Here is a 23344-nt window from a genome sequence, read left to right on the forward strand (position 1 = left end):
GTTAAACTTGAGGTGCCTATGGAACACCCATCTTGAAATTCTCTGTGTGAACACGAAGAGGGAGCAGAATCACTAGTTAATTATAAGCCTTGGGTGATGAGCGAGATGATTCAGGTCTCTACCATGGATCTAGGTGAGAAGCCTTCGGATGTTAATCTTTAAAGAGCCAGTAGAGAGCAGACAGAAGAGCACCCAGGAGTTAATAGGAGGGAGTGGTGCTGACCTCAGAGAGTATTGCCTCCTAAGGATCGCTAACACTGGAAACAATCCAGTGAGATGAGCGTGAGCCCTGAACAGAGAGAGAAAGAAGCGGTATGGGAAGTAGCAAAGATTGCATTAACTTGAATTTTTAACAGAAGTTAACTATTTTCTGTTTATTAAAAAATTATTCTGCAGGGCACGGTGGCACAGGCCTTTAATCCCAGTACTCGGGAGGCAGAGGCAGGCAAATTTCTGAGTTCGAGGCCAGCCTGATCTACAGAGTGAGTTCCAGGACAGCCAGGGCTACACAGAGAAACCCTGTTTCGAAAAACTCAAAAAAAAAAAAACCAACCAAAAAACCAAAATTATTATTCTGTAATAGATACAGTGATGTTAAATAGAAGATGAAAAATAAGGAAAATATAGTGAATTCTATTCTGTCTAAAAGATTATCCTGTCTAAAAGATGTTCCATAGTATTCTAATGAAGAAATACAGAATTGAGTAATCCCTTGCACCAAGATGGAAGGAACCTTGCTATGCTTGGCTGAGGATGCTGAGATGATGGAGGCACAGCTTCTGTGTGGAGGGCATGCTTGTTCAAGGGGAAGAGGCTGGGGTAAAAGAGGAGACCTTCAGACCTGTGCTGACATCCCATGATGCTGAAGCACACCCGAGAGGAAACACGCTTAGAGCACAGTGGGAAGATGCACGAGTAACGATTCTGTTCTTCTGACAGCCAATGTCTCTCTTCTCTTTTCTTTAGTTGGAGAACACCAATTGACAGGCCATAAAGTGGCAGTTAAGATCTTAAATAGACAGAAGATTCGCAGTTTAGATGTTGTTGGAAAAATAAAACGAGAAATTCAAAATCTTAAACTCTTTCGTCATCCTCATATTATCAAACTGTAAGTATTTTTTGTGTTTGAAAATATAAAAGAACTGTCCTGAAATAGTTAACTGAAATTTTTATAAATACCTTAAGTTACTTTAGGAGATATCAGTTTTCATATTCATATTTGGTTTTAATGTTAATTCATTCCCCTCTGTCAGTTCTTCAGTGTACATTCTTGGTTTAAAACGAAAGCCTTGCTTCAGAGTCGGCACTAGGCAAGTGGTGAGTGCAGCCTTGGAAGCTGGCTCTTTAGAGTTTACTCCCAAGCATTTGCTAGTCTTACATTGGTTCTTCTCTTCTTCTTTTTCCTCTTTCTATTTTTAATTTAAAACTAATACCAGGCCAGGTGTAATAGTACATTACTATAATGTCACTCAGGGACCAGGGCAAGAGGATTTTGAATGTGAGGTAAACCTGGGATATATAGTAAAAAAGTAAATATCAAGAGAGCTATAAGTGAGTTAGTTAAATTGAAAGACAATTTAACTAATTTAATAAGATATAGAAATCTAGACATTAAGGGTAAAGTAATATTCTGTTATGTTGTTTAAAGTTCTGTAGAGAATAATATAACATTCTAGATACAGAAAATTATCCTTATTGTATTTTAAAGCTTGGATGAAGTTTTTGTAAAATAAATGTTAATTTTATTCACTCAAGAAGTACCTGAGGGTAGCCAGGAACTGTGCCAAGCATTCTACATTTATAACCCCATAATATCATCATGACAGCTCTGTAAGGTAGGCTTACTTTATTGATAAGAAGACAGCATACCCAACCGGGATAAGCAGGTAGAAAAGTTAATTTGTGCATCCAGGGTTTGGCCCAGTTATATTTATATATTGTTACTCAGGTATGTAAACAAAGAACAATATGGTTTTTATAAATGACAAATTAGCGAATATAGTAGTAGAAATAGTAGAAAGAGAGTTAGTGTATATCTTGATTCAAATAAGATTGATGCATAAGAAAACCTATTTAAGATCAGTGTAAAGATATTATTGTCCTTTAGATTTTGTTTGCTAGTATATTAAGATCAGAATAAATTATATTTAGCTTAAAATTATCCAGTGAACAATCCTTTCTTTCTTTCTTTCTTTCTTTCTTTCTTTCTTTCTTTCTTTCTTTCTTTCTTTCTTTCTTTCTTTCTCTTTCTCTCTCTTTCTTCCTTCCTTCCTTTCTTTCTTTCTTTCTATTTTTTTTTTTTTTTTTTTTTTGAAAAAGGGTTCTCTGTGTAGCCCTGGCTGTCCTAGAACTTGTACTATGGACCAGGCTGGCCTTGAAATCAGATATCCACCTGCCTCTGCTTCCTAAGTGCTGAGATTAAAGGTGTGCGCCACCACCACCTGGCTAGTGAACAATCTTTTTAAAAAATTATTTTATCATTTAAGAATTTCATGTGTTTTGATGAAATCTACCCTATTTCTTTCCGTACAGTCCCTCTTCCCCACTCTCCATGTCCAGCTTCAAAGCTCTTTTAAAATCCTCAGTGAGCAATCTTTGAATGCCAGTGTTAATGGGGAGCAAGTTGATAATCCTGTGGCGTTCTTTTGTTTATTTGATGGTAGACAGCAGGATAATGGCCCTCCAAATATCTGTCTTCTCACCTCAAGAACCTGTGAATGTTGTCTGTTATACTAGAAAGACAAACTAAGGTTACACTGAAAGAGGGGATTAGTTCTGGATGGCTTGAGAGTCCGTGTAAACACAGTGGTACTCAAAAGCAGCAGGCAAGGGTAGAGGAGTCCGAAAGAGACGTGAGCAAGGCCATCATGAGTAGATATGGGAAAGACTATGCTGGCTAGCAGAGGCTTACAAGATAGGGAAAGGACTGTGCGACAACACAGGACAGCTTCCAAGAGCCAAGACTGCAAAGTGCACTTTGCTGCTGGAGACTCCCGACGCATTCAAACCTTGCCAACACCTTAGTTCATGGGTCAGTGTACTAATCTACAGAACTGTAAGATAATGCACGTGGGTTCTTTTCAGCCTCTTAAGTTGGAAAGAGAAGGCAATAGAAACAGTAACACTGTGGTTAGTTTTTGTCAACTTGACACAAACTAGAGTTTTCTGGCAAGAGGGAACCTCAGTTAAGGAGTTGCCTCTCAGTTTGGCCTATCGGTATGTCTGTGGGGCATTTTCTTGGTTAATGAGTAGTATTAGAGGGTCTAGCCTACTACTGTGGGCAGTCCCAAGCCTGAGCAGGCAGTCCTAGGTGAAAAGCAAGTTGAAAAAGCCTCAGAGAGTGATTCAGGAAACAGTGTCCCTGTACTGTCTCTGCTTGTGTTCCCGCCCTTATTTGTCTTCATGCTGCACTGTAGTCTGGAAGATGAAATCAGTCCTTTCCTGCCCAGGTTGCTTTTGGTCAGTATTTTATCACAGCAACAGAAAATCAGGCTAGAACAAACAGCTATTTGTGATCTCTCTTCTGAGGACAGGAGAGCCCTCTCTGGCCTGGATCTATTATGTGTAGGCCAGAATAGCCACAAACTCACAGAGCTCTTCCTGCCTCTGACTCCCAGGTAACAGAATTAGAGAGGTGCTACCAAGCCCAGCTTGTGAAATTCCTCAAATGCGTAGTTGGTACAATTTTATAGGCTTTGAAATATTTAGTTTTTATTGTTGTACTTTTTGTCAGTGCTCTATTGCAATGATGGAGCCCACGTAGTGCCATCTTGCCAACATCAAGACTATGCCACCGACTGTTCCTAGTTGGCTGATACTTGGTTTGGTGTGCCACTGGGTGATGCAATTGCCATGAAACTTTCAGTTGTACAGTAGGCTTCAATGCTATATGATACTTACTTTAGGTTCATTCCATTATAAACATAGAATCACATGGCAGTATTTGATTTTAAGATTATCTCTAGTACTAAGTGCTAGAATGTGTGTGTAAAAAACTTGGAAGATTAGTATAAAATGCAACCTGTCAAGGATAACACACCTCTCTTCCCATTTGTTTTCTAACTTTCAAGTGGCGTGCTTCATGGTGTTATGTAAGAAGTAACTGTTGGCATTGGTAGAATGCCAACACAAAAGCAGGCACTGGCCTCCTGTGAGCTGATTCTAGTTTCCTTGAGCTGACTCCAAGTAGTTTTCAGTAAACTGAAGCAGTTGTTTTGTTTTGTTTTGTTTTTTGCTTTAATACAGTTTTGCTGTGTAACCTAGGCTGACCTAGAACTACTGCGTAACACAGTCTGACCTCCCCATCCAACTCACAGTCCGGTGTAACCCAAGCAAACTCACAATCCTATGTGTGCTTCCCTAATGCCGAGATTCTAGGCCAGAGACACTGTGCCCTCTCACATCTGACTTGACTCCATATTGGTAATGACTTCAGTGGCTTGTAAGCTAAATTTCTTTGGGTTTTGCTGCTTACTAGCTATTACGTATAAGAAGAGAAAGGTGAAGTGGCCATACTGAAAGTGTCTTGTACCAGAGTGAGGATAGAGAAGGAACAGATGTCTCTGAATGAGCAGATTCCGACTAGGCTTTTAAAATCCTAGCCCTGGAAGCTCCCATTTGGAGTGTGCGATCTAGATTTGTTCTGCTCTTGAAAACATAGATTACATTTTATCACTGTTCTAGTTTAATTCTGTTGCTGTGATAAAATACCCTGACAGCAAGCCGCTTAGGGGAGAAGGGAGTTTGCTTGGCATGTAATTACAGTTACAGTCTATTGCTAAGGAGAAGTCAGGTCAGAAACACAAGTAGCTAATCACATTACTTCCTCCTCAGGAGCAGAGAGAAATGAGTGCCCCCTGCTGGCTGCCTTCTGCCTGCTTATACTTAGTCAGCCTTTTCCCTCTTACACAGTTCAGGAACCAGCCCATAAAAAGGTGCCACCCACGGCAGGCCAGGTTTTCCTACAACAATTAACCATGACACCCAGTCCCCAGCGGACATGTTCATAGTCCAGTCTGATCTAGATAATTCCTCAACTCGGCCTTCCTTCTCAGGTGACTCTGGGTTGTGGCAAACTGACAATTAAAACACAGTCAATAAACAGCTTATCGTGGGATTTAAAATCTGATTTCTCACATTGTAGTTTATCAGTGTTTTCTTGCTCTTGTTTCCATAATTTGTTAACAATTTTGTCTCATTCTGATTTAGAGTTAGTTATTGTTACATTGTACTAAACTAGCTACAGAACAGCCTCAGAGTGGGTCAGCAAGTAATTAGCAGAGACGAATCAGTGCTCAAAGCTCTTACATTTCAGCCATGAGCTTAAGTCATTCATCTCCATTGCCTCTTGAATTGGGAATTTGAAATTTTTTAAAAAGAAAAACACTCATGTTTTCTTCCTACTGAGACAATTTATTGACATAGCCTCTAGTAATGTCAGTGTTAAACACACACACACACACACACACACACACACACACACACATGGAGAGACAGAGACATATACACAAAGAGATCTGATTCATAATCTTTGTTTTGTTCTTTCTTAACTTTCTTAACTGCCAAGAATAGTCTCACTATTGAAAAAAGGTCCCCAGAATCAGTCAGAGAAAATGAGTACTAACTACCAAACCTGGCAGCTATTTAGTGAATGAGTTCTCTGTGAACTTAAAAGAACAGTGTTTATCCTGAGAGCCACTGGCAAAGGTTTAAAAGTAACAAATGAGATGGAAAGGAAAAGTGAAAACTTTCTGAAGTCTGAAATTTGTGGACTTGATTTTTGGGGTTTTTTTGTTTGTTTGTTTTGTTTTGTTTTGTTGTTGGTTTTTTCTTTCCTCTGTAGTTCTTAGAGAAATTTGATTTACATTCAAAAGGTGAATACTTCTTAGTTAGGAAAAGATTTCTTTCTGGCTAATTATTTTAATCTACTTCTGTAAGCCCGTCTTCAGCTTTTAAGCAGTGTTCACCATCTTAGATGTTGTGACCGACTCTCAGGTTTCCATGACATAATCTCTTAGTTTTCCCTATCTGTTCTCTGCCTAATCTTAAAACATTCTCTTTGTCCTTACCTTCAGTAAATACATTAACTATGGTACTTCAGCCTACTGAGCTCACGATCCCTTCTGCGTGCACACGTCAGTGATTTCCTTTCAGTGACTTCTTTTGCACCAGAGCATCTCTTGTCATTGCTGTAAGGTTTCCCATTTGTTTTGCCTTCCTGAACATAGCTGTAACAATGGAAAAGGGTGCTCTCCTAGGGAGAGACTGAGTGTGGGCATCCAGGGGAAGGGAAGGTTGCTTTAATGGCCAGAGCCCAGTGGAGATAAGGTCACAGAGGAGACAGGCTTGAGTCTTGTCCTAAGGTGAGGACTTTGGGAGAGATAGAGGATTGACTGGACTGTGGTATGGAGGAAGAGAGGAAGCAGAGAGACCAGCAAGAGAGCTGTGGCTGTTGGCTATCTTTGGAGCCTATGGTAGTTTTGACCAAAGTGATGGATAGGTCTGGGGTGTTTAGTATAACAACCACTATCCACATGTATTTTTTTAAAGATAGAATTAATTGTAATTAATAGTTTAATTTTTGTGGTTAGTAATACTACAGACAGAACAGATATGAAGCAATCTATCTATGGATGGTTTCATTGAGTAGTCTTACAAGATAGAGAGATATGGTAAATTCATTGTACATTTTACCTTTTAATTTATTCTTTATAAAAAATTTATTCTTTATATATTATATAATTTATCTAATATGTTTTGATCATATTCACTCTCTCCTATTCTCTTATCCCATCCCTGCTCTAGATATTTTCTTCTCAGTAAGTTCCCCTCCTGCTCCCCCACTTCTGCTTTCATGTCTTTTGGGGTGCTCCATTCCATTCCATTTAATTGAGATTGATTGAGTGAGCCTTGGCTAGGGGGATTTACTTGAGCAAGGATAGAACATCAGTGGCCAATCATAGAAGAGGATGACTATCCTTTCCCTTTAGTCATCTTTCTATAGCTCCTCAGGGAATGGTGGGGCCTCAGGAGTCCCTGCCTGACCATGATAGAATGGTGTTGGGTCCAAATGTGTGCAGAGAGGACTTCTGTGTGCCTATGAATGCACAGCTTTGTCATGAGCAGAAGGGAGTGTTGCACGGTATGCTTTCCCATCTTGTACATTTATTTTACTTTCTTTCTGTCCCTCTTCTGTGAGGTTCCTTGAGCCTAGGAAGGAGTGATACAATGTCCCATTTAAGGTGGATCTCACATAGTCACTTATTTTTAGCACTTTGACTAGTATCTAGTCTCTGCATTAAGCTCCTGCACACAGAAGTGTATGTGACCAAGAAAGCAGTACTAATCAGTCAAACCTTAAAAGGCAGTGTAACACTCTGTCCATTTAGCAAAATTACCTATTATGGATTTCAGAGCCAGAATTAATGAATTTCTGCAAGATAGGAAAGAAGGAATAAAGAAAGGAAATAAAGGGTTTGTAGTTTTGGCTTGAACCACCAAGTAACAATAGTGGTAGCACTTTCTGAGAAGAATGAAAGAAACAATGAAGCTGTGGTGATCATTAGGAACTGTTTTAGCTCAGTTAAGCACTGTGCCCCACTATACATCCAAATGGAGATGTCATATAGAATCGTCTCCTATCTATCCCATAGTAAATGCTCAATAATTACGTGTATATATAAAAAGGGATGAGTAAACCCTCAACATTTCTATGAGGATAGTCAAGAACAAAAGAGTAAATGTGAGTGTGTGTAGCTGAGTGATCTCAGTGTAGCTGGGACACAAAGTATGCATAGGAAAAAGGAGGAGCAAGCTGAAGACAGAAAGGTAGATCATTGATCCAACACTAACAAATAACACACATTAACAGACAAAGGCCATCCTGTATGGAAAGAGGGAGGAGAGAGAGAGAGGGGGAAAACATACATGTACAGGGCATTGAGGGACAGTGGGGCAGTAGGCAATAAACCCATAATAGCCAACTATATCATAGGCAATAAAGAGGTAAAGCACATGGAAGAGAAATTATTCATGGAGCAATTGACAATGCAAAGAGGTCTGAAGTGGAAAATTCAGTAATCACGGAGGAGAATGATCTAGGGCAGTGGTTCACAACCTGTGGGTTGCGACTCCTTTGGGGAACATAGATCAGATATTCAGCATATCAGATATTTATTACTCATAACAGTAGCAAAATTACAGTTATGAAATAGCAACGAACCAATTTTATGGTTGGGGATCACCACAACATGAGGAATTCTATTAAAAGGTTGCAGTATTAGGGAGGTTGAGAATCACTGATCTAGTAAAGTAAGAAATAGAAAGGGAGCCATACCATACAGGACATTATGGAATATTGTTAAGGACTTTAACTTCCATTCTTGTTGAGATGAAAAGCCACTGAAATATGTTGATCAGAAGTGAGATGTCATCAGACTTACCACTTAGACCATATTAGGGCAAGTGTGAAGTAAGGAGAAAGCTATGTGTCAGCTGCAGCAATCTGGTGACGGGTGATGGTGGCATGGAATACAGTATCACACTGAGGAGATGCTGAGGCACACTCTTCTTCTGTATGTGCTTTCAAGGTAGAGTTACCTTTACTGACAGAAATATAGGTTGTGAAAGAAGAATAACTCCAAGTCCCTAGTGTGGGTAAATAAAGGAATCTTGTTGCCAGTGACTGAGCGGGAAAGGTTCCATGAAGACCAGGCTTGGATGGGGTGTAGGAGTTAGGATCAAGCATTTTATTTTGACTTTACGAAGGTGAAAGGAGGCACCTAGTAGAGGTATTTTTGAATAGCTGAGTCCGGAATTCAGGGAAAGTTTTATAGAGATGGCATACCCTAAGGTTGGGCTGATGAAAATGCAAATGGAATCTATATTAATAAGATAAAGGAGCCGGGCGTGGTGACGCACACCTTTAGTCCCAGCACTTGGGAGGCAGAGGCAGGCGGATTTCTGAGTTCGAGGCCAGCCTGGTCTACAAAGTGAGTTCCAGGACAGCCAGGGCTACAGAGAAACCCTGTCTCGAAAAACCAAAAAAAAAAAAAAAAAAAAAAAAAGATAAAGGAATCCAAACCAGCGGCCCAGATGACGCTGTTGCTGAAGCCATAGAAGAGTCAGGGTTGAAATCCAAGACTTAATCAGCTGTGCAGAGGCTGAGGTCAGAACAGTGAACCTAGATTCCAATGTCTAGCAGGTGGATCAGTGACTAAGAGCAGTTCCGTAGACCTCATCTGCAGCAGGAGACCAGACTGAGCTGAAGTGCCAGGGACAGTCATCCTTGATGTGCATGTTGGTTATCAGATGACCAGTTTGGGGGCCATGGCATAACAGTGCTAGAAACCACCACTTTATGGACTCCAGGTGAGAGAGTCAAGACCTGGCTCTGCTGCGTCCCCTACATTCTTCCTCTTTCTCCTCCCCCTCTTCTTTTTCTTTTAAGAATTGTTTTATTTTTAATTTTATGTGTGCTTGTGTATGTGTGAGTGTGTTTGTACATGTGTACACATGCATACATGTGATTGTAGATGCCTCTGGAGTCCAGAAAGGAGTGTTGGATTTCCTGCAGCTGGAGTGGCAAGCAGTTGTGAGCTACCAACATGTGTGGTGCTGGGAACTGAGCTTCGGGCCACTGAGCAGTATTGCCCTTAACTGCTGAGCCATCGCTCTCTCTCATAAACCACCTTTTACTATACTATGGACTAACTTAGGAAACAGCTCCGTCTCACACGTTGTCAGCTGTTCTTACTGCTACTATTGAATGAGATGAAATGAAACCCGAGAATGGACTGATTAGATTTGGTGAACAGGAGGTTACTATTTTTTGTTTGTTTGTTTGTTTTTAAACTTACATTAGAATGTTAAAGGCAAAAATCTTAGATGAAGAAAGAATATGTGATGAGCAGAAACAATGGTTTACACAGGAGAGGGGAAAGAGGACAGTAGTAATTAGAAGAGCATGTATTGTCTAAAGGGGGTGTCTTTTAGGGTAGGTAACGTTATAGAGAAGAACTAGGTCAAGACCAAACAATAGATGTAGGAGATAAGTTCTTTAGCAGGTATAGGGACAGAATTCAGTAGATAATTCAAAGAGTTAATCTTAGAAAATCTATGACCATGGATTTTTGCTGTATGTAGTGGGAGGAGAAATGATTAGAAATGAGGAGGTCTAGGAACAGAGAGAGAGAGGGGTCGGGGAGAGGGAAAAAGATCATTACTATGTTGCATTGCCTGTTACAGAGGCAGCGGGTTTTTGTTTGATGTTCTTTGCTCATTTGTTTTGAGATACCGTCTTACTGTGTAGCCGAAGATGTCTTTGAACTTGCTAGGTAGTGATCTGGAACTTATTCTGAGGAAGATTGGAGGAAATTTTTCTTTGCACCATAGTTTATTGCTAGATTGTTCAACTATTATAGCATTTAAGTTTTATTAATTAAAGGGGCTGGAGAGATGACTCAGCAGTTAAGAGCACTTTTCCTTCCAGAGATCCTGGGTTCAGTTCCTAGTACCCTCGTGTCAGCTGGCAACCATCAATAACTGTAGTGCTATGGGCTCTGATGCCCTCTTCTGCTGTGCAGATATACATGCAGACAAAATGGTCATATACATACAAAGATAATTTTAATATTTAGTTAATGAATTGATGAATCTAGACTAAATGGCTACTTGTATTTCAGAAGGAGAGAAAAGAGAGACATTGTTTCTTTGGCTAGAGGTGCACAGTACCATGTAGTTGTTAAACAAAGGAGATAGCTATCTGATCAGTTCTCCAGCTCTAATAAGAGTTATGCTCTGCTCATCATGATGCTCTAAAGGATGGGTAGTAAAATTGAACTTAGCCTATCAAGGACAAACAGCCTGATGTCCTCTGAAAAAAAAACTGTGAGCAACCTATAGATTAAAACAGGCAGAGCAACCAATTACTATGTATGGATGGTATTTGGATCTAATTCTAAAAAACGAGGAACAGAAACAGGAAAAACATTGTAATTGAGAAGCCTTCTGATTGGATATTTGAAGATACTCATGGTTTTCTAACTGTGTGTCTGGTAGTGATAAACATGTACAATTACATTTTAAGGAGATGCCCATTAGAGTATATTTAATCTGTTTATAGAGAAAAATGAAAGCAAATTCAGTGTGCCTTGATAGCTAGAAGGTATGCTTTATAAAGTTAGTAATCAGTACATATTTATTCTATTTTCTAGACTATTATGGAAATAATTAATATTTATATACATGCATAAATTAGAAAAACATGACCAACCCAATAAAATTTGCCAAAGACACAAGTATTTCTTGGAGAAGAAGTGTGTATGATACTTTGCAAGCACTATAAGCCCCCAAGCTTTCCAGTCATTTTAGTGTCGCTAAGCTCTTTTCAGAAAACAACTGGCACTGAAATAGAGCACTCACATGTGCTATAACTTGGCAGTTCAGCTCATCAGTATATAGCAAGAGAAAAATCTTACCATGTACAAAAATGGTCAAGTAGCACCCAATAGCAGAGCTGTAGGAATCAGCTCAGCACCTTTCTGTGGCAGACAAATGAATAAATAGGCTCTGGGAATAACCGGATAAACACAGTGACCTGTTCTATAAGGGTCACGTCGTAAGACTGTAGCACAGCAATGTTGACTGACTTTCAAGAAGTTCTCCAATAGTACTAATGATATATACCATTTTAAACCTAAAAGCGTTAAGCTAGGTACATGAATACTAATCACTGTTAAATATAAATATATAAATATGGATGTATATATTTTCATACATCAAAATAAAACTAAAACGAAAGCAAGAGAGGGCTGAAGGGCCTCAGGACAGTGCTTTCTTGGGTGAGGGTACAGGGTGGCAGTGGAGTGCAGTTCTGTGTGGCTGGCTACATGGGAGGGATGGGGAAGGCCCTGCCTTACTGCTGGTGAGGCTTTGTATTTACCTATTAGGATATTGTTAAAAACAGTAATCAACTAAAGAAAAGACCAGGATAATAATCACTGCATGTTTATACCGCTGAGTTATAATTAAAGAAAATCTTACTCTATATATACTTGGCAATGTAAATAACATTTTACAATCTTTATAGACATTACCCCTGAACAGGGATGTGCATAAATGTTGATTTTTGGCTCACTTCAGAAATATTTCTTTTTTCCTTGAGTTGTATATATTACTTTGTGTGTTTCTTGCATAAAAATGATTATAACCTTACCAGGTAGACATTGCTTAGGGATTGTCTAGCTAATTGCTTTTTTTTTCTTAATTAAAAATGCTTCTGAAAATTTTCCTAATGCATCTTATTTTCCACTTCTGTCACATTAAAAGAATGCTGTTATGTGTGATGATCATTCTTTATTATATTTCTCATAATATTTCCATGTAGTTACCAGAAGATACCTTTTAGTAACCCAGGAACTTGCCTTTCCCACCAAGTCTCTAATATGAAGCTGTTTTCCTAGGACTCTTCTTGGTTCCCTTTAATAACTGAAATTTTATTGGTTGAAATTTTGCCATGTTTTTCTTTTTACTTTCAGTTCTTTCTGGTATTGATTCGAGCTATTTACATATTTTAAAGTAGTAATTTCTACATTAATTTAAATAATTTGTTGTAAGTACTTTTCCAGATGCAAACTCATTAATCAAATTATCATTATAAAACCTGTAATTATAAGCTGAGAGATATGAGTTGTACAGCCTAGGTAAATGTGTCTCTGCATGCAAGTTGCGTCATTGACACTTGGGAGGTTGCCTGGGAGGGAAAGTCTAAGGGAAGGCTAAGCCCTGTCAGAGGTACTCAGGTCAGTGGAAATAGCCTGCAGGAAGAAGCTGCAGCAGAGGAAAATAAAGCATGATTAATAAGTAGTGGGACTGTAACTGTGGGTTTCATATTTGAGAAACGACAGAGATAACAGGACCTGATTAATTTGGAGCTTTAGGGTTGATAAAAAACCTCTGGGCCTGAAACTCAGATATGTGTCTGAAGAGAATCCTTGTTCAGAGCCTAACTATAGCTAGATTGCAAGTTCCCCCATAGAGGATCCAACCTCTAGTTTCACACTCAGAGAATACAAGAAGGGATTCAATAAGTATTAAGACTCCTTATTTGATTAGTTATGCCTGGCTCATTCATGCTAGCCTCAGTTTTCTTTGCTATGAAGTGGCCTTTGGTGTGTGATCGCATGTGCTGTGGAGTTAGAGGCTTTATGAGACAGTTCAACCCAGCACTATCCTGTGCAGACTTGTGGTATAGTCCAAAGGCTCATCAGTGAAGTTTGAATTTCATCATTTTATTCATGCCTCATTCAAAGTGGATGAGCACAAATGTGACTGGTAATAAATAATAAACTAGACCAGAAAAAGGAGTTGGTAGCAGTAGATGCTTCTGCCTGCTGTATTCAGTTTGTTTGAGCACTCAGTACCTGTCAAAATAGCCTTTATCAGAGCATTTCTGTCAAGAGCTCTAAATAAAATTACCTTTCCACAGTTTACGTGAAATAGTTTCAGCCTTATTTCTCTTATAGCCATTTGTTTTTACATAAAATGGGATACCTTGCCCTTTGTGCCCTTCAAAGACTAAAGATTACCATTTGAAGTATCTTTCCAGACTAGCCCTGTAATTTCACTTGTGATTTCAGAATGTGGGAACCAAGGAGGGAAGATTATGAGTTTGAGGCAAGCCTGGACTCTATAACATCCATCTCAAGGACAGAAAAACTAAGAAAGAAATATTTCTACAGACGGTCTTTTCGTGTGCTTAATTTACACATGATGTTTTTCTCTTAGTATAGATAGAGTGTAACGCATCTACTTGATGGCTGTGAGGAACCCAGCCCACCATCAGCTCGAACATACTTGCTTTATTGCACATTAATAAAATGTGGCCCATTGGTAGACAAAACAGCAAAGGGCTCCCTACTCTAACAAATTCTCTCTCGAGGTGGAGTGCCTGGAGTCTGGCGTCAGCTCCTTCCTGTGCATCCTCCTGAGTAACTTGAAGCCAGCAAAGTCCTTATTGCTGTATTTATCAGCCTTAAACAATAACTCATTATGAAACTAACAGTACTCATAATCAACGAAACTATAGAGAATCCTTTATAAAGAAAACGATACGGTTTTTAAAGTAGAACAGTATCCATTTGTATAAACGTGGAAGCAATCTTCATTTAAGACACTAGCATTACTTTTAACTCATTTTCAAAATCTGATTTTGTAAAATTGTGTATGTGGAAGTAATAATTTTCAGAGAAAAAATATTTTGTAAAATTAAGCTGATTTTGTACTATTTGTTTAATAAGACCAGCTTTAGGTGTCTGCACACACATATGTGCATGCACATGCACACTTTTATTGTAAGACTATTAAATATGTAAGGAACGGAAGCGATGAGCCCGTGTATCTGGCATTCAGCTTCAGGGTCAGCATGCGCTGCTTTATCTTCTCCCCACCATGTCTTCTTACTAGACCATCTCACTCAGATTCAAAGTATTTTTAACGTGTAAGCTGTCCAGTTTCATTTTAAATGAGATAAGCCTAGACTCAATATCACATCTAAAAATAAAAGCATAATGAGTCTTATTAGTAATCCAGTCAGAGTTCAGATTTTCTGTAGTACTTCACAACTTCCTGTTGTTATGTCTTGTGTGTATGTTTGAGACAGCCTTTACTGGTTAGCCCAGGCTAGCTTCTAAGTCATTGTTTTCTTCCACCACAGACTTCTAAGTACAGGAATACAGGGCTGTGCCACACACTCAGATCCGTTGGTTAAATCAGAGCCAAAGCAAGTGTATGTAGTGTAGTGTACTGGCTGTTTTTTTGTGTCAACTTGACACAAGTTGGAGTTATCATAGAGAAAGAAGCTTCAGTTGGGGAAGTGCCTCCATGAGATCCAGCTGTGGGGCATTTTCTCAATTAGTGATCAAGTGGGGAGGCCCCTTGTGGGTGGGACCATCTCTAGGCTGGTAGTCTTGGGTTCATAAGAGAGCAGGCTGAGCAAGCCAGGGGAAGCAAGCCAGTAAGAAACATCCCTCAATGGCTTCTGCATCAGCTCCTGTATCCTGACCTGCTTGAGTTCCAGTCCTGACTTACTTCAGTGATGAACAGCAATGTGGGGGTGTAAGCCGAATAAACCCTTTCCTCCCCAACTTGCTTCTTGGTCATGATGTTTGTGCAGGAATAGAAACCCTAAGGCAAATTGGTACCAGCATAGTGGGGTATTCCTGTGACAACCTGACCATGTTTTGGGAAATACTTTGTGGAATACTTTGGAACTTTGGGCTAGAAGATCCAGTTGGTGTTAAGAGCTCTGTGGGATGTTGTGTAGGAGCTTGGAAGATAATGTTTCAAACAGTGCAGAAGATGGAGGCCTGGCTTGTGAAATTTCAGAGGGAAGATTAAAGACTCTTATCAGATATCTTATTGCTATTTTGATTGTGAAGATTCTGTGGTTCTGGTTAGTTGGGGCTGAAGAGTCAGCTAAGGATTAACAAGATACCAAAACTACTAAAGCAAAACCTTTGCATTACTGGGACTATTGATGCTGGTTAGCTGGAGCTAAGAAATTAGTGGTGATTAAGAAGAGACCAGCATCATTGAGGTGACATCTTCTGGGAAGTGTTTCCTGAGAGCACAAAGAGGCTATGTACCAGACATAGCCAAGATTGTGCCTCGTGCTGCAGCTGTACTTGGTAATGTGTAAGAGCCATCCAGGTGGTACTGGTTTTGAAGGCATGAAGGGATCATGACGAGCAGCTGAGGCTTGGCACTATGAGAGGCCATGGAAGGCCATTGGTGAAGGTGCAGCCTCAGTTGCAATTGATGGCCCAGGACTGAAGGGGTCATGCAAAGGAGATGTCTTGGCACCATGAAGAGAGCTGAGAGGCTGTTGGTGAAGCCTAGTTACAGTGGAAGACAGCAGTGTTTTGGAGATGCCAGTACCATGAGATGACCACCAAGAACAACAGCAGCAATGCAGTACAGGCATCTGAAGCCTAGAAGACAAGGTGTGTGCTACAAAGGGCAGAGCTGGAGAAGTGACCCAAGCCCTTGGAGAAATCCAAAAAATAGTGAGTGGATCCCAGACATTGGACAGTTGGAGTTTGATTTTGCTTTGATTGTGACTGTGCCCTGATATTTTTCCCTCTTGAAGGAAGAAAGTATTTTAGTGGAGCCCACGGTTAAGAGACTTTGAATTTTAAAAGATATTGGATATTTTTAAAGGGATTGAACTTGTAATATGTAAAGACTGTGGGACTTTTAAACTTATTTAGATCTTGGGGATGAATAAGAAAGTAAGTGTTGAGACTTAAGTAGTGATGTGTTTGTGTGTCAAGTTGACAAGGGGTCAATTGTACTGATTGGTTTTTTGTGTCAACTTGACACAGGCTGGAGTTATCACAGAGAAAGGAGCTTCAGTTGGGGAAGTGCCTACATGAGATCCAGCTGTGGGGCATTTTCTCAATTAGTGATCAAGTGGGGAGGTCTCTTGTGGGTGGTGTCATCCCTGGGCTGGTAGTCTTGGGATCATAAGAGAGCAGGCTGAGCTAAGCCAGGGGTAGCAAGCCAGTAACCAACATCCCTTCATGGCTTCTGCATCAGCTCCTGCTTTCTGACCTGCTTGAGTTCCAGTCCTGACTTCCTTTGGTGATGAACAGCAATGTGGAAGTGTAAGCTGAATAAACCCTTTGTGCCCCAACTTGCTTCTTGGTCATGATGTTTGTGCAGGAATAGAAACCCTGACAGAGACATGTAGTTTTCCATCTGCCTGTCTCTCTGATTGCTTCAGTATATAGCTCCTCCTCGCCCCAGCCACTTTTAAGAAAGGATTTGTCAACCTACTGAATTTTGCTAAGTATTATATCTTTATGATATATTTTATATGTCTAAGAATATTCTAAGCATATAATACCTATCTTTATTGGCTAAACAAATTTTTGTTGAAATGGAAAAATGCTTAAGTGAGTTTGTGAAGATTTGAAAGATAACAAGAATCTGTCAAGCAGAAATCTGAAGGGGAGTCTATAAACCTCAGAAAGTGGGAGACTTTTGTAACCTCCTTCCATGCTTATGGCACTGGAATTAGTTTGATAACATTGTAAAATCTGTTGCTGTCCTAGAATATTATACAAACATTAGATGAGTTGTAACAAGAATAGCACATGGGGTTGGTTATTTGTAGGCAGACCATTTTTTACTAACCTGCTTTTTTTTTTTCTGATAAGCTACCAGGTGATCAGCACTCCGACAGACTTTTTTATGGTAATGGAATACGTGTCTGGAGGTGAATTGTTCGACTACATCTGCAAACATGGGCGGGTGAGTGACATATTTTCTAGGGTATCTTTCAGTCCCAAGCTAAGAGAGTGGAAGGAACTGGAAGTAGCTAACCACAAACATATTTCCAGTGCTTTAATTGTTTCTGTAACATGGACTACATATACAGGACATATTTTCTTTCTTGAGAAATATGCCTTTTGTGTACTAATTTGGAAACTGTATTGCACTTAATCACCAAGTGATTCTTGTGCTTTTCACAATCTATTCTGTATAAAATCATCTTGAAGCTTCAATTATTTTCTTTTCATAGCCTTTTCATGTAAGTTCTGTTTTAGTTGTTTTTGCTGACTCCTCCAAAACATTGTGCATATTTAATATTGGTTGAAAATTAAACATCGTTGCCAAGCAGCCAAGCAAAGAAAAAAAAAATCCATCGAATACTATTTTGAGCTTTGGCAAGGTTTTAGCTGGTTTGCTTTGTCTGACTTGTTGGACTTAGTTGATTTTAATTAGCCTGATCAGTTATATTTAGACTTGTTACAAAACTGAAGTGCATAATAAATGATGCCCCAGATAGTCTTGATGCAGCGTCTTTTCCTGCTTGCTAGGTTGAAGAGGTGGAAGCGCGCCGGCTCTTCCAGCAGATCCTGTCTGCCGTGGATTACTGTCACAGGCATATGGTTGTCCATAGGGACCTGAAGCCAGAGAATGTGCTGCTGGATGCCCAGATGAACGCTAAGATAGCTGACTTTGGTACGCCACTCCAGGGTTACCCAGGGCTGTGTAGAACCTGTAAAACCGACCAGTATCCATTCATCCTCACAAATCCTGCACCACAAAAAGGGATTGATTGCAGTTCACACTGGCCTATTTTGTTTATTTAAATCCACTTAAATAGTACTGACGTTTCTAGAAAACAGATCCACTCAACATGCCTTTCCTCCTAAGGAAATGGTACGTATTTTATTTTATTTTGGGAGGGGGATGGGTGCTGGGAAGAGAAGGAGTCCCAAATGCCTTTGGCAAATGTGTTGATGCAGTGGATGCTTTCCTGGTAAATGGACATAAACAAGTGTGTGAACTTTTGTTCTTAGCTTTGAAAGCTTTGTGCTGCTTCTGAACTGAGCTTGGAAAGAAAGGCCTGTCAGTCTTAGGGCAGTAAGTATCTAATAAATTATGAGTAAATGGGACGTTAGTCCTTGGTAAGAGACAGGGTAAAAAGAACATTTTTAATCAGCATACACTTTCTGGCCTAAACACACCTGGAAAGGCTGCCCCAATGGATGTTTGAGGATAAGACAGGATGTGACCATCATGAGAGCATCATGGGAGGTGTGCAGTTCAGGACTTGACCGTCATGAGAGCATCATGGGAGGTGTGCAGTTCAGGGCTTGACCGTCATGAGAGCATCATGGGAGGTGTGCAGCTCAGGACTTGACCATCGTGAGAGCATCATGGGAGGTGTGCAGTTCAGGACTTGACCATCATGAGAGCATCATGGGAGGTGTGCAGCTCAGGGTTGCAAGCTGCAGGTTTTTGTCTGTTTTGTACCTACCTGTTTTTATTTTTTTCTTCACCTTTTCCCTCTTCTCGTCTCTCTCTTGCTCCAGCCCATAGGTTTTTTATTTGTTTCTCATTATGGATGGTTGTGAGCCACCATGTGGTTGCTGAGATTTGAACTCATGATTTCCCAAAGAGCAGTCAGTGCTCTTAACCACTAAGCCCTTGTACCTGTCTTTATACTAGCTTTACGATTTCTTCTAGTAAGTAGTTCAGCTGGAGCTTTGGTTCAGAAGACTATTTTTACTATGTTGAATCAAAGCTCTCTAATTATAAACCTTTCCCGGGAAGTTGAAACAGGAGGCTCCTCCACCTGAATAGCAGTGAGGCCCCATCTCCAAGGAAACCAGCCTGCTTATCAGCTGGAGCTGCTCTGCTGTCTAATTACAATAATAAAAAAAAAAATCGACTTTTACTATGTAGCCCTGGCTAGTCTGCAACTTGCTATGTAGACCATGCTGTCCTCAAACTCCCAGAGATCCTCCTATCTCCTGAGTGTTGGCATTAAAGATGTAATACCCAGCTACAACCTTTGAAGAAAGACTTTTAAAAGCAGTTTTTGTTTACTTGTTTGTTTTTTAAGTAGCAGCCTATATTTTATTTCTTCATATAGAGAAGTAGATAATATATGGTGCTTCTGTTTTTTAAAACAGTAATGTAATTTCAAATAGTCTTTTTTTTTTTATTGTATGTGTGAAATGAGTCAAAGTTTTCATGTGGTGCAGTTCATTCCATCCACACATGTGGTACTCTTCAGTGTTCAGTGTGAATGATGTGTGTTCTCTAAAATGATTTCTTTCTAGTCTAAAAGCAACTCTCTAATTAGTAACACACTAATTTAAAGATTTATGTGTGTGCCTGTGTGTGTGTGTGTGTGTGTGATGTCTGTAGGTATATATGTAAAAGAGTACAGATGTGCATATTGGTCAGAGGACAAGACTCCAGAGTCAGTTTTCTCTTATCTCCCTTTATGATCCATGGATTGAATTCAGGCTGTCAGCTTTGCTCACTGAGCCATCTCTCCACCCACCATTACATTTAAACATAAATAATGAATATGATTTCTGAAGCATGCAATAATTGAGAATTTTTATTATAGTTTTACCTATATCTTCCATATCCAGGATCTGATAAATTGCTTTCATTTTCAGGACTATCTAATATGATGTCAGATGGTGAATTTCTACGAACTAGCTGTGGATCGCCAAATTATGCAGCACCTGAGGTCATCTCAGGAAGGTAATAGTTTTAGAGATAAGTAGGGCTTTTTGTGACCTTGCATCCATTTTAGTAATATTTAATTGTATTTCCTTTGGGAAAAGATTTTTCAACATAATAGAAACAATTGTTCACGTATTTTTTTATTATAGGCAGAATAATTTTTTTAAACTCCATGTAGGCATTCTAATGCATGCGTTTATGCATTTTGATTATAATACATATGTTCATGCATTTTTTTAATTAGTGAAGGCTAAGACAGATCTTATGCAATGCCTATTTTCTAGTCTAGAAAATGTCAGGTAGCTGTAAAGATTTGCTAATATTTAAGCCATTGGCTTTACTTATCAGACATAGTTATTTAATAATAGTGTTTCACACAGTCTCCAGGCAGTTGTTTTATATTCTGTCTTTGGAAGAGTGAAATTTGGGTGACAATATGATTTCAAGCAATTAAACGACACAAATGGAGACAGTGAAGTCTCTCGTGCAATTAGCTCAATGGTGCATTAGGAAATAGTTAGGGCCTGGTTGTATAAGTTAACAGACTGCATTCAGAGAAGTACTGAGTAGGTGCACACATAGAGATTGTGTGAGTCTTAGTTCATCTGGGCTGCTGAAGAGCACTGTACACCATCCTAAAGAACAACCGCAGTCTGCCTGTCCTAGCTCTGTAGCTCCACAAGGATTTGGTGTGTGTAGGGCCTATTCCTTGCAGCCCACTGTCTCTTACTGTAAGTGCATGTAGTCAAAGGGTAATGGGATCTCTCTGGGATAGTCTTTTATAGGACTTTAATGTTCTTTATGAGAGTTCCACCTCAGGGCCAGACCTCCCCGAAATAACCACTTCGTCATACCACCAGTTTGAGGTTAGGATTTCAGCTGATCAGTTTTAGGGAACACATTGATTTAGTAAAGAGCTTGGGTGATGCGGCAAATAAGGTAAATTAGGGGCAGCACTCTAGTGAAACAGATTATGTTCTTTCCACTGGAGCTGTAGACATTTTTTTTTTTTTTTTTTTTTTTACCTCAAACCAGAGTTGGATTTTGGAAATGTGCTGTTGGGAATGTTAACATAGAAGAAGGGCAAGCCAAAAATAGTGTGAGGCATGTGATACAGAGCCAAGTTGTCTGGATCTGAGCTGTCCAATGAATTAACCAATGATTTGGAAAGAGAGTAGTAGGAATTCTGTCATACAAGGGCTGGAGAGATGGCTCCATGGTTAAGAGCACTTGTTCAGAGAACCCAGGCTCGATTCCCAGTACCTACTCAAGGGCTCCCAACTCCCAGGGAATCTGACACTGTCTTCTTACCTCTCTGGGAATCAGACATACAAGACATAGATGCAGTCAAAATACTCATACTTTTAAGATAAAAATTTAAAAATAAATAAGTAATGTTTTAGAAATACAAATTAAACATTGTCTATATGGTACTAGTAAAGTACTTTAGTATTTCAAGTTTTGTTTAAAATGTGTGCTAAAGTGCAAAATTTCTGTCACAATCATTTTCTTTCTTGTAGTCATTCTGGGAGTGTGAAGCACTATATATTATTTTCTCTTTTAGTTTGTGCTTATCTACTTTAATGTTTCCTTAAAGAAATAAGAGAGAAAGTGTAAATGTGATTGTTTGTTAGCTGGTTTGTTTCTGAGACAGGGGCTTAGCACGTTACCCTGGTGGCTTGGCACTGTCTAGATCAGGCTTGCCTAAAACTCAGAGATCTGTCTGCTTCTGCGTTCCAAATGCATGCACCATCTGCCTGGCCAGAAAGTATAATAAATTTTAATTAGTACTTATAACTAATATTTAACAAATAAAATAAGTCTTTTGACAAATTTGTGTAATTAGTTGGGCTGATAACTTTCTTTGAAGAGTAATTATTGAGGTTTGGAAATTGCTATGTATTTCAGTGAAGACTTTAAATAGCAAGATAACCAAGTTGGTTTTGCATTTATCATGTATGTAAGCAGGATAGTAAGGGGATGTGATACCTGCACTTAGGCTTGTGCCTTCCCTCCTCAGGCTGTATGCAGGTCCCGAGGTCGATATCTGGAGCTGTGGTGTCATCCTGTATGCCCTTCTCTGTGGCACCCTCCCTTTCGATGATGAGCACGTGCCTACGCTCTTCAAGAAGATCCGAGGGGGCGTGTTTTACATCCCAGACTATCTCAACCGTTCTGTCGCCACTCTGCTGATGCACATGCTCCAGGTGGACCCCCTGAAGCGAGCAACTATCAAAGACATACGGTGATTATAGTTTTGGGCATTTTGCACATTTTCTCATTGTAGTGATAGTGATTCTAGAATATTTGCGCTCACCCAGGAGGATGAGGCAAGAGGATCTCCAGTTCAAGGCCAGCATGGGCTATAATATGACTGTCTCAATGACAAGGAATTTTAAAAATTTGGACTTAGGCAAACTTGGTGATGTGCCTTACCTTTCAAATGTCTTACACTGCTTGTATGCTTTTGGCATAAGTAGCACAGCATCTGAGGCCTGTGTGAGGAGGAGCCAGGCTCCTAGAGTCTCATCTTGCCTTCCTGACCACATGCCTCACCTTCAATTTTAGGTTCTGTGCCCTCGATTATATTATTCTGCTCTCATTATTTTCTGCACCCTCTCACCTGATAGCATTCAAGTAATTTTATGTTCTGCTCTCGTGTCCCAGCTCTGTGGAATCATGCCTGCTCTCCTCTTGCTGTGTGGGAGCTTCTGGTTGTGCAAGGCAGCCTTCAGCACGTCCCTTGTTGTTTCGCTTTCAGTGTCTGTTCTTTCTCAGAGTGCCTCTCCTCTCTCCTGCATTGTAACTCTCAGGGAACGAACTGTCTTAAGAACCTTTCTGTTTATTTCCCTGCTCCTTAGGACACTGATACTGAAAGTGGACGTTGAGAAGGGATCTGCAGACATTTCAGATGTGGAAAGTGTAGAACTTTGTGTTTTGGGTGTGGTTGGTGATGTACTGCATTGCTTTTTCTTGAAGCCTTACCACCATGTTATAACTGGCTTATCTTCTTTACTTATAGTATCTAACACAGTGAAAATGCAGTGTAAACCTAGTACTGAGGGAATAAGCACAAAACATGTCTGTCTGTGTTCAACTCAGATGCATGCATTGTCCTCACTTGTCCTTTCCACATCCCCTGCCTCCCCCCACCCCACCCTCTGCTTCCTGTATTTCCCTTACACATTATGTTTGCTTTCCAACCCTACCTTTCTCTGTTAAATCCTCATATTTCCCATCTTATGGGCCCCTTTCTAGTTTCCTGGCCTTCTCTCCATACTACCCTTTA

General features: G+C 39.8%; 1 protein-coding gene across 2 annotated transcripts in view; it reads left to right on the forward strand.

The window, feature by feature from the left end:
• Positions 1-23344, forward strand: part of Prkaa2 (protein kinase AMP-activated catalytic subunit alpha 2) — a 71624-nt gene that overhangs the window by 29546 nt on the left and 18734 nt on the right. Inside the window, exons 2-6 of one of the 2 annotated variants that reach the window (XM_021160008.3) lie at positions 967-1108; positions 17220-17313; positions 17883-18027; positions 19986-20073; positions 22076-22300. In XM_021160008.3, the coding sequence (XP_021015667.1) occupies positions 967-1108; positions 17220-17313; positions 17883-18027; positions 19986-20073; positions 22076-22300 (694 nt within the window). The remainder of the gene's footprint in view (positions 1-966; positions 1109-17219; positions 17314-17882; positions 18028-19985; positions 20074-22075; positions 22301-23344) is intronic. The other variant, XM_029475872.2, reaches the window with a different exon arrangement.

The sequence above is a fragment of the Mus caroli genome, unplaced genomic scaffold (assembly GCF_978045245.1).
Source record: "Mus caroli unplaced genomic scaffold, Mus_caroli_1 scaffold_6, whole genome shotgun sequence".
In the NCBI taxonomy this organism is placed as follows: domain Eukaryota; kingdom Metazoa; phylum Chordata; class Mammalia; order Rodentia; family Muridae; genus Mus; species Mus caroli.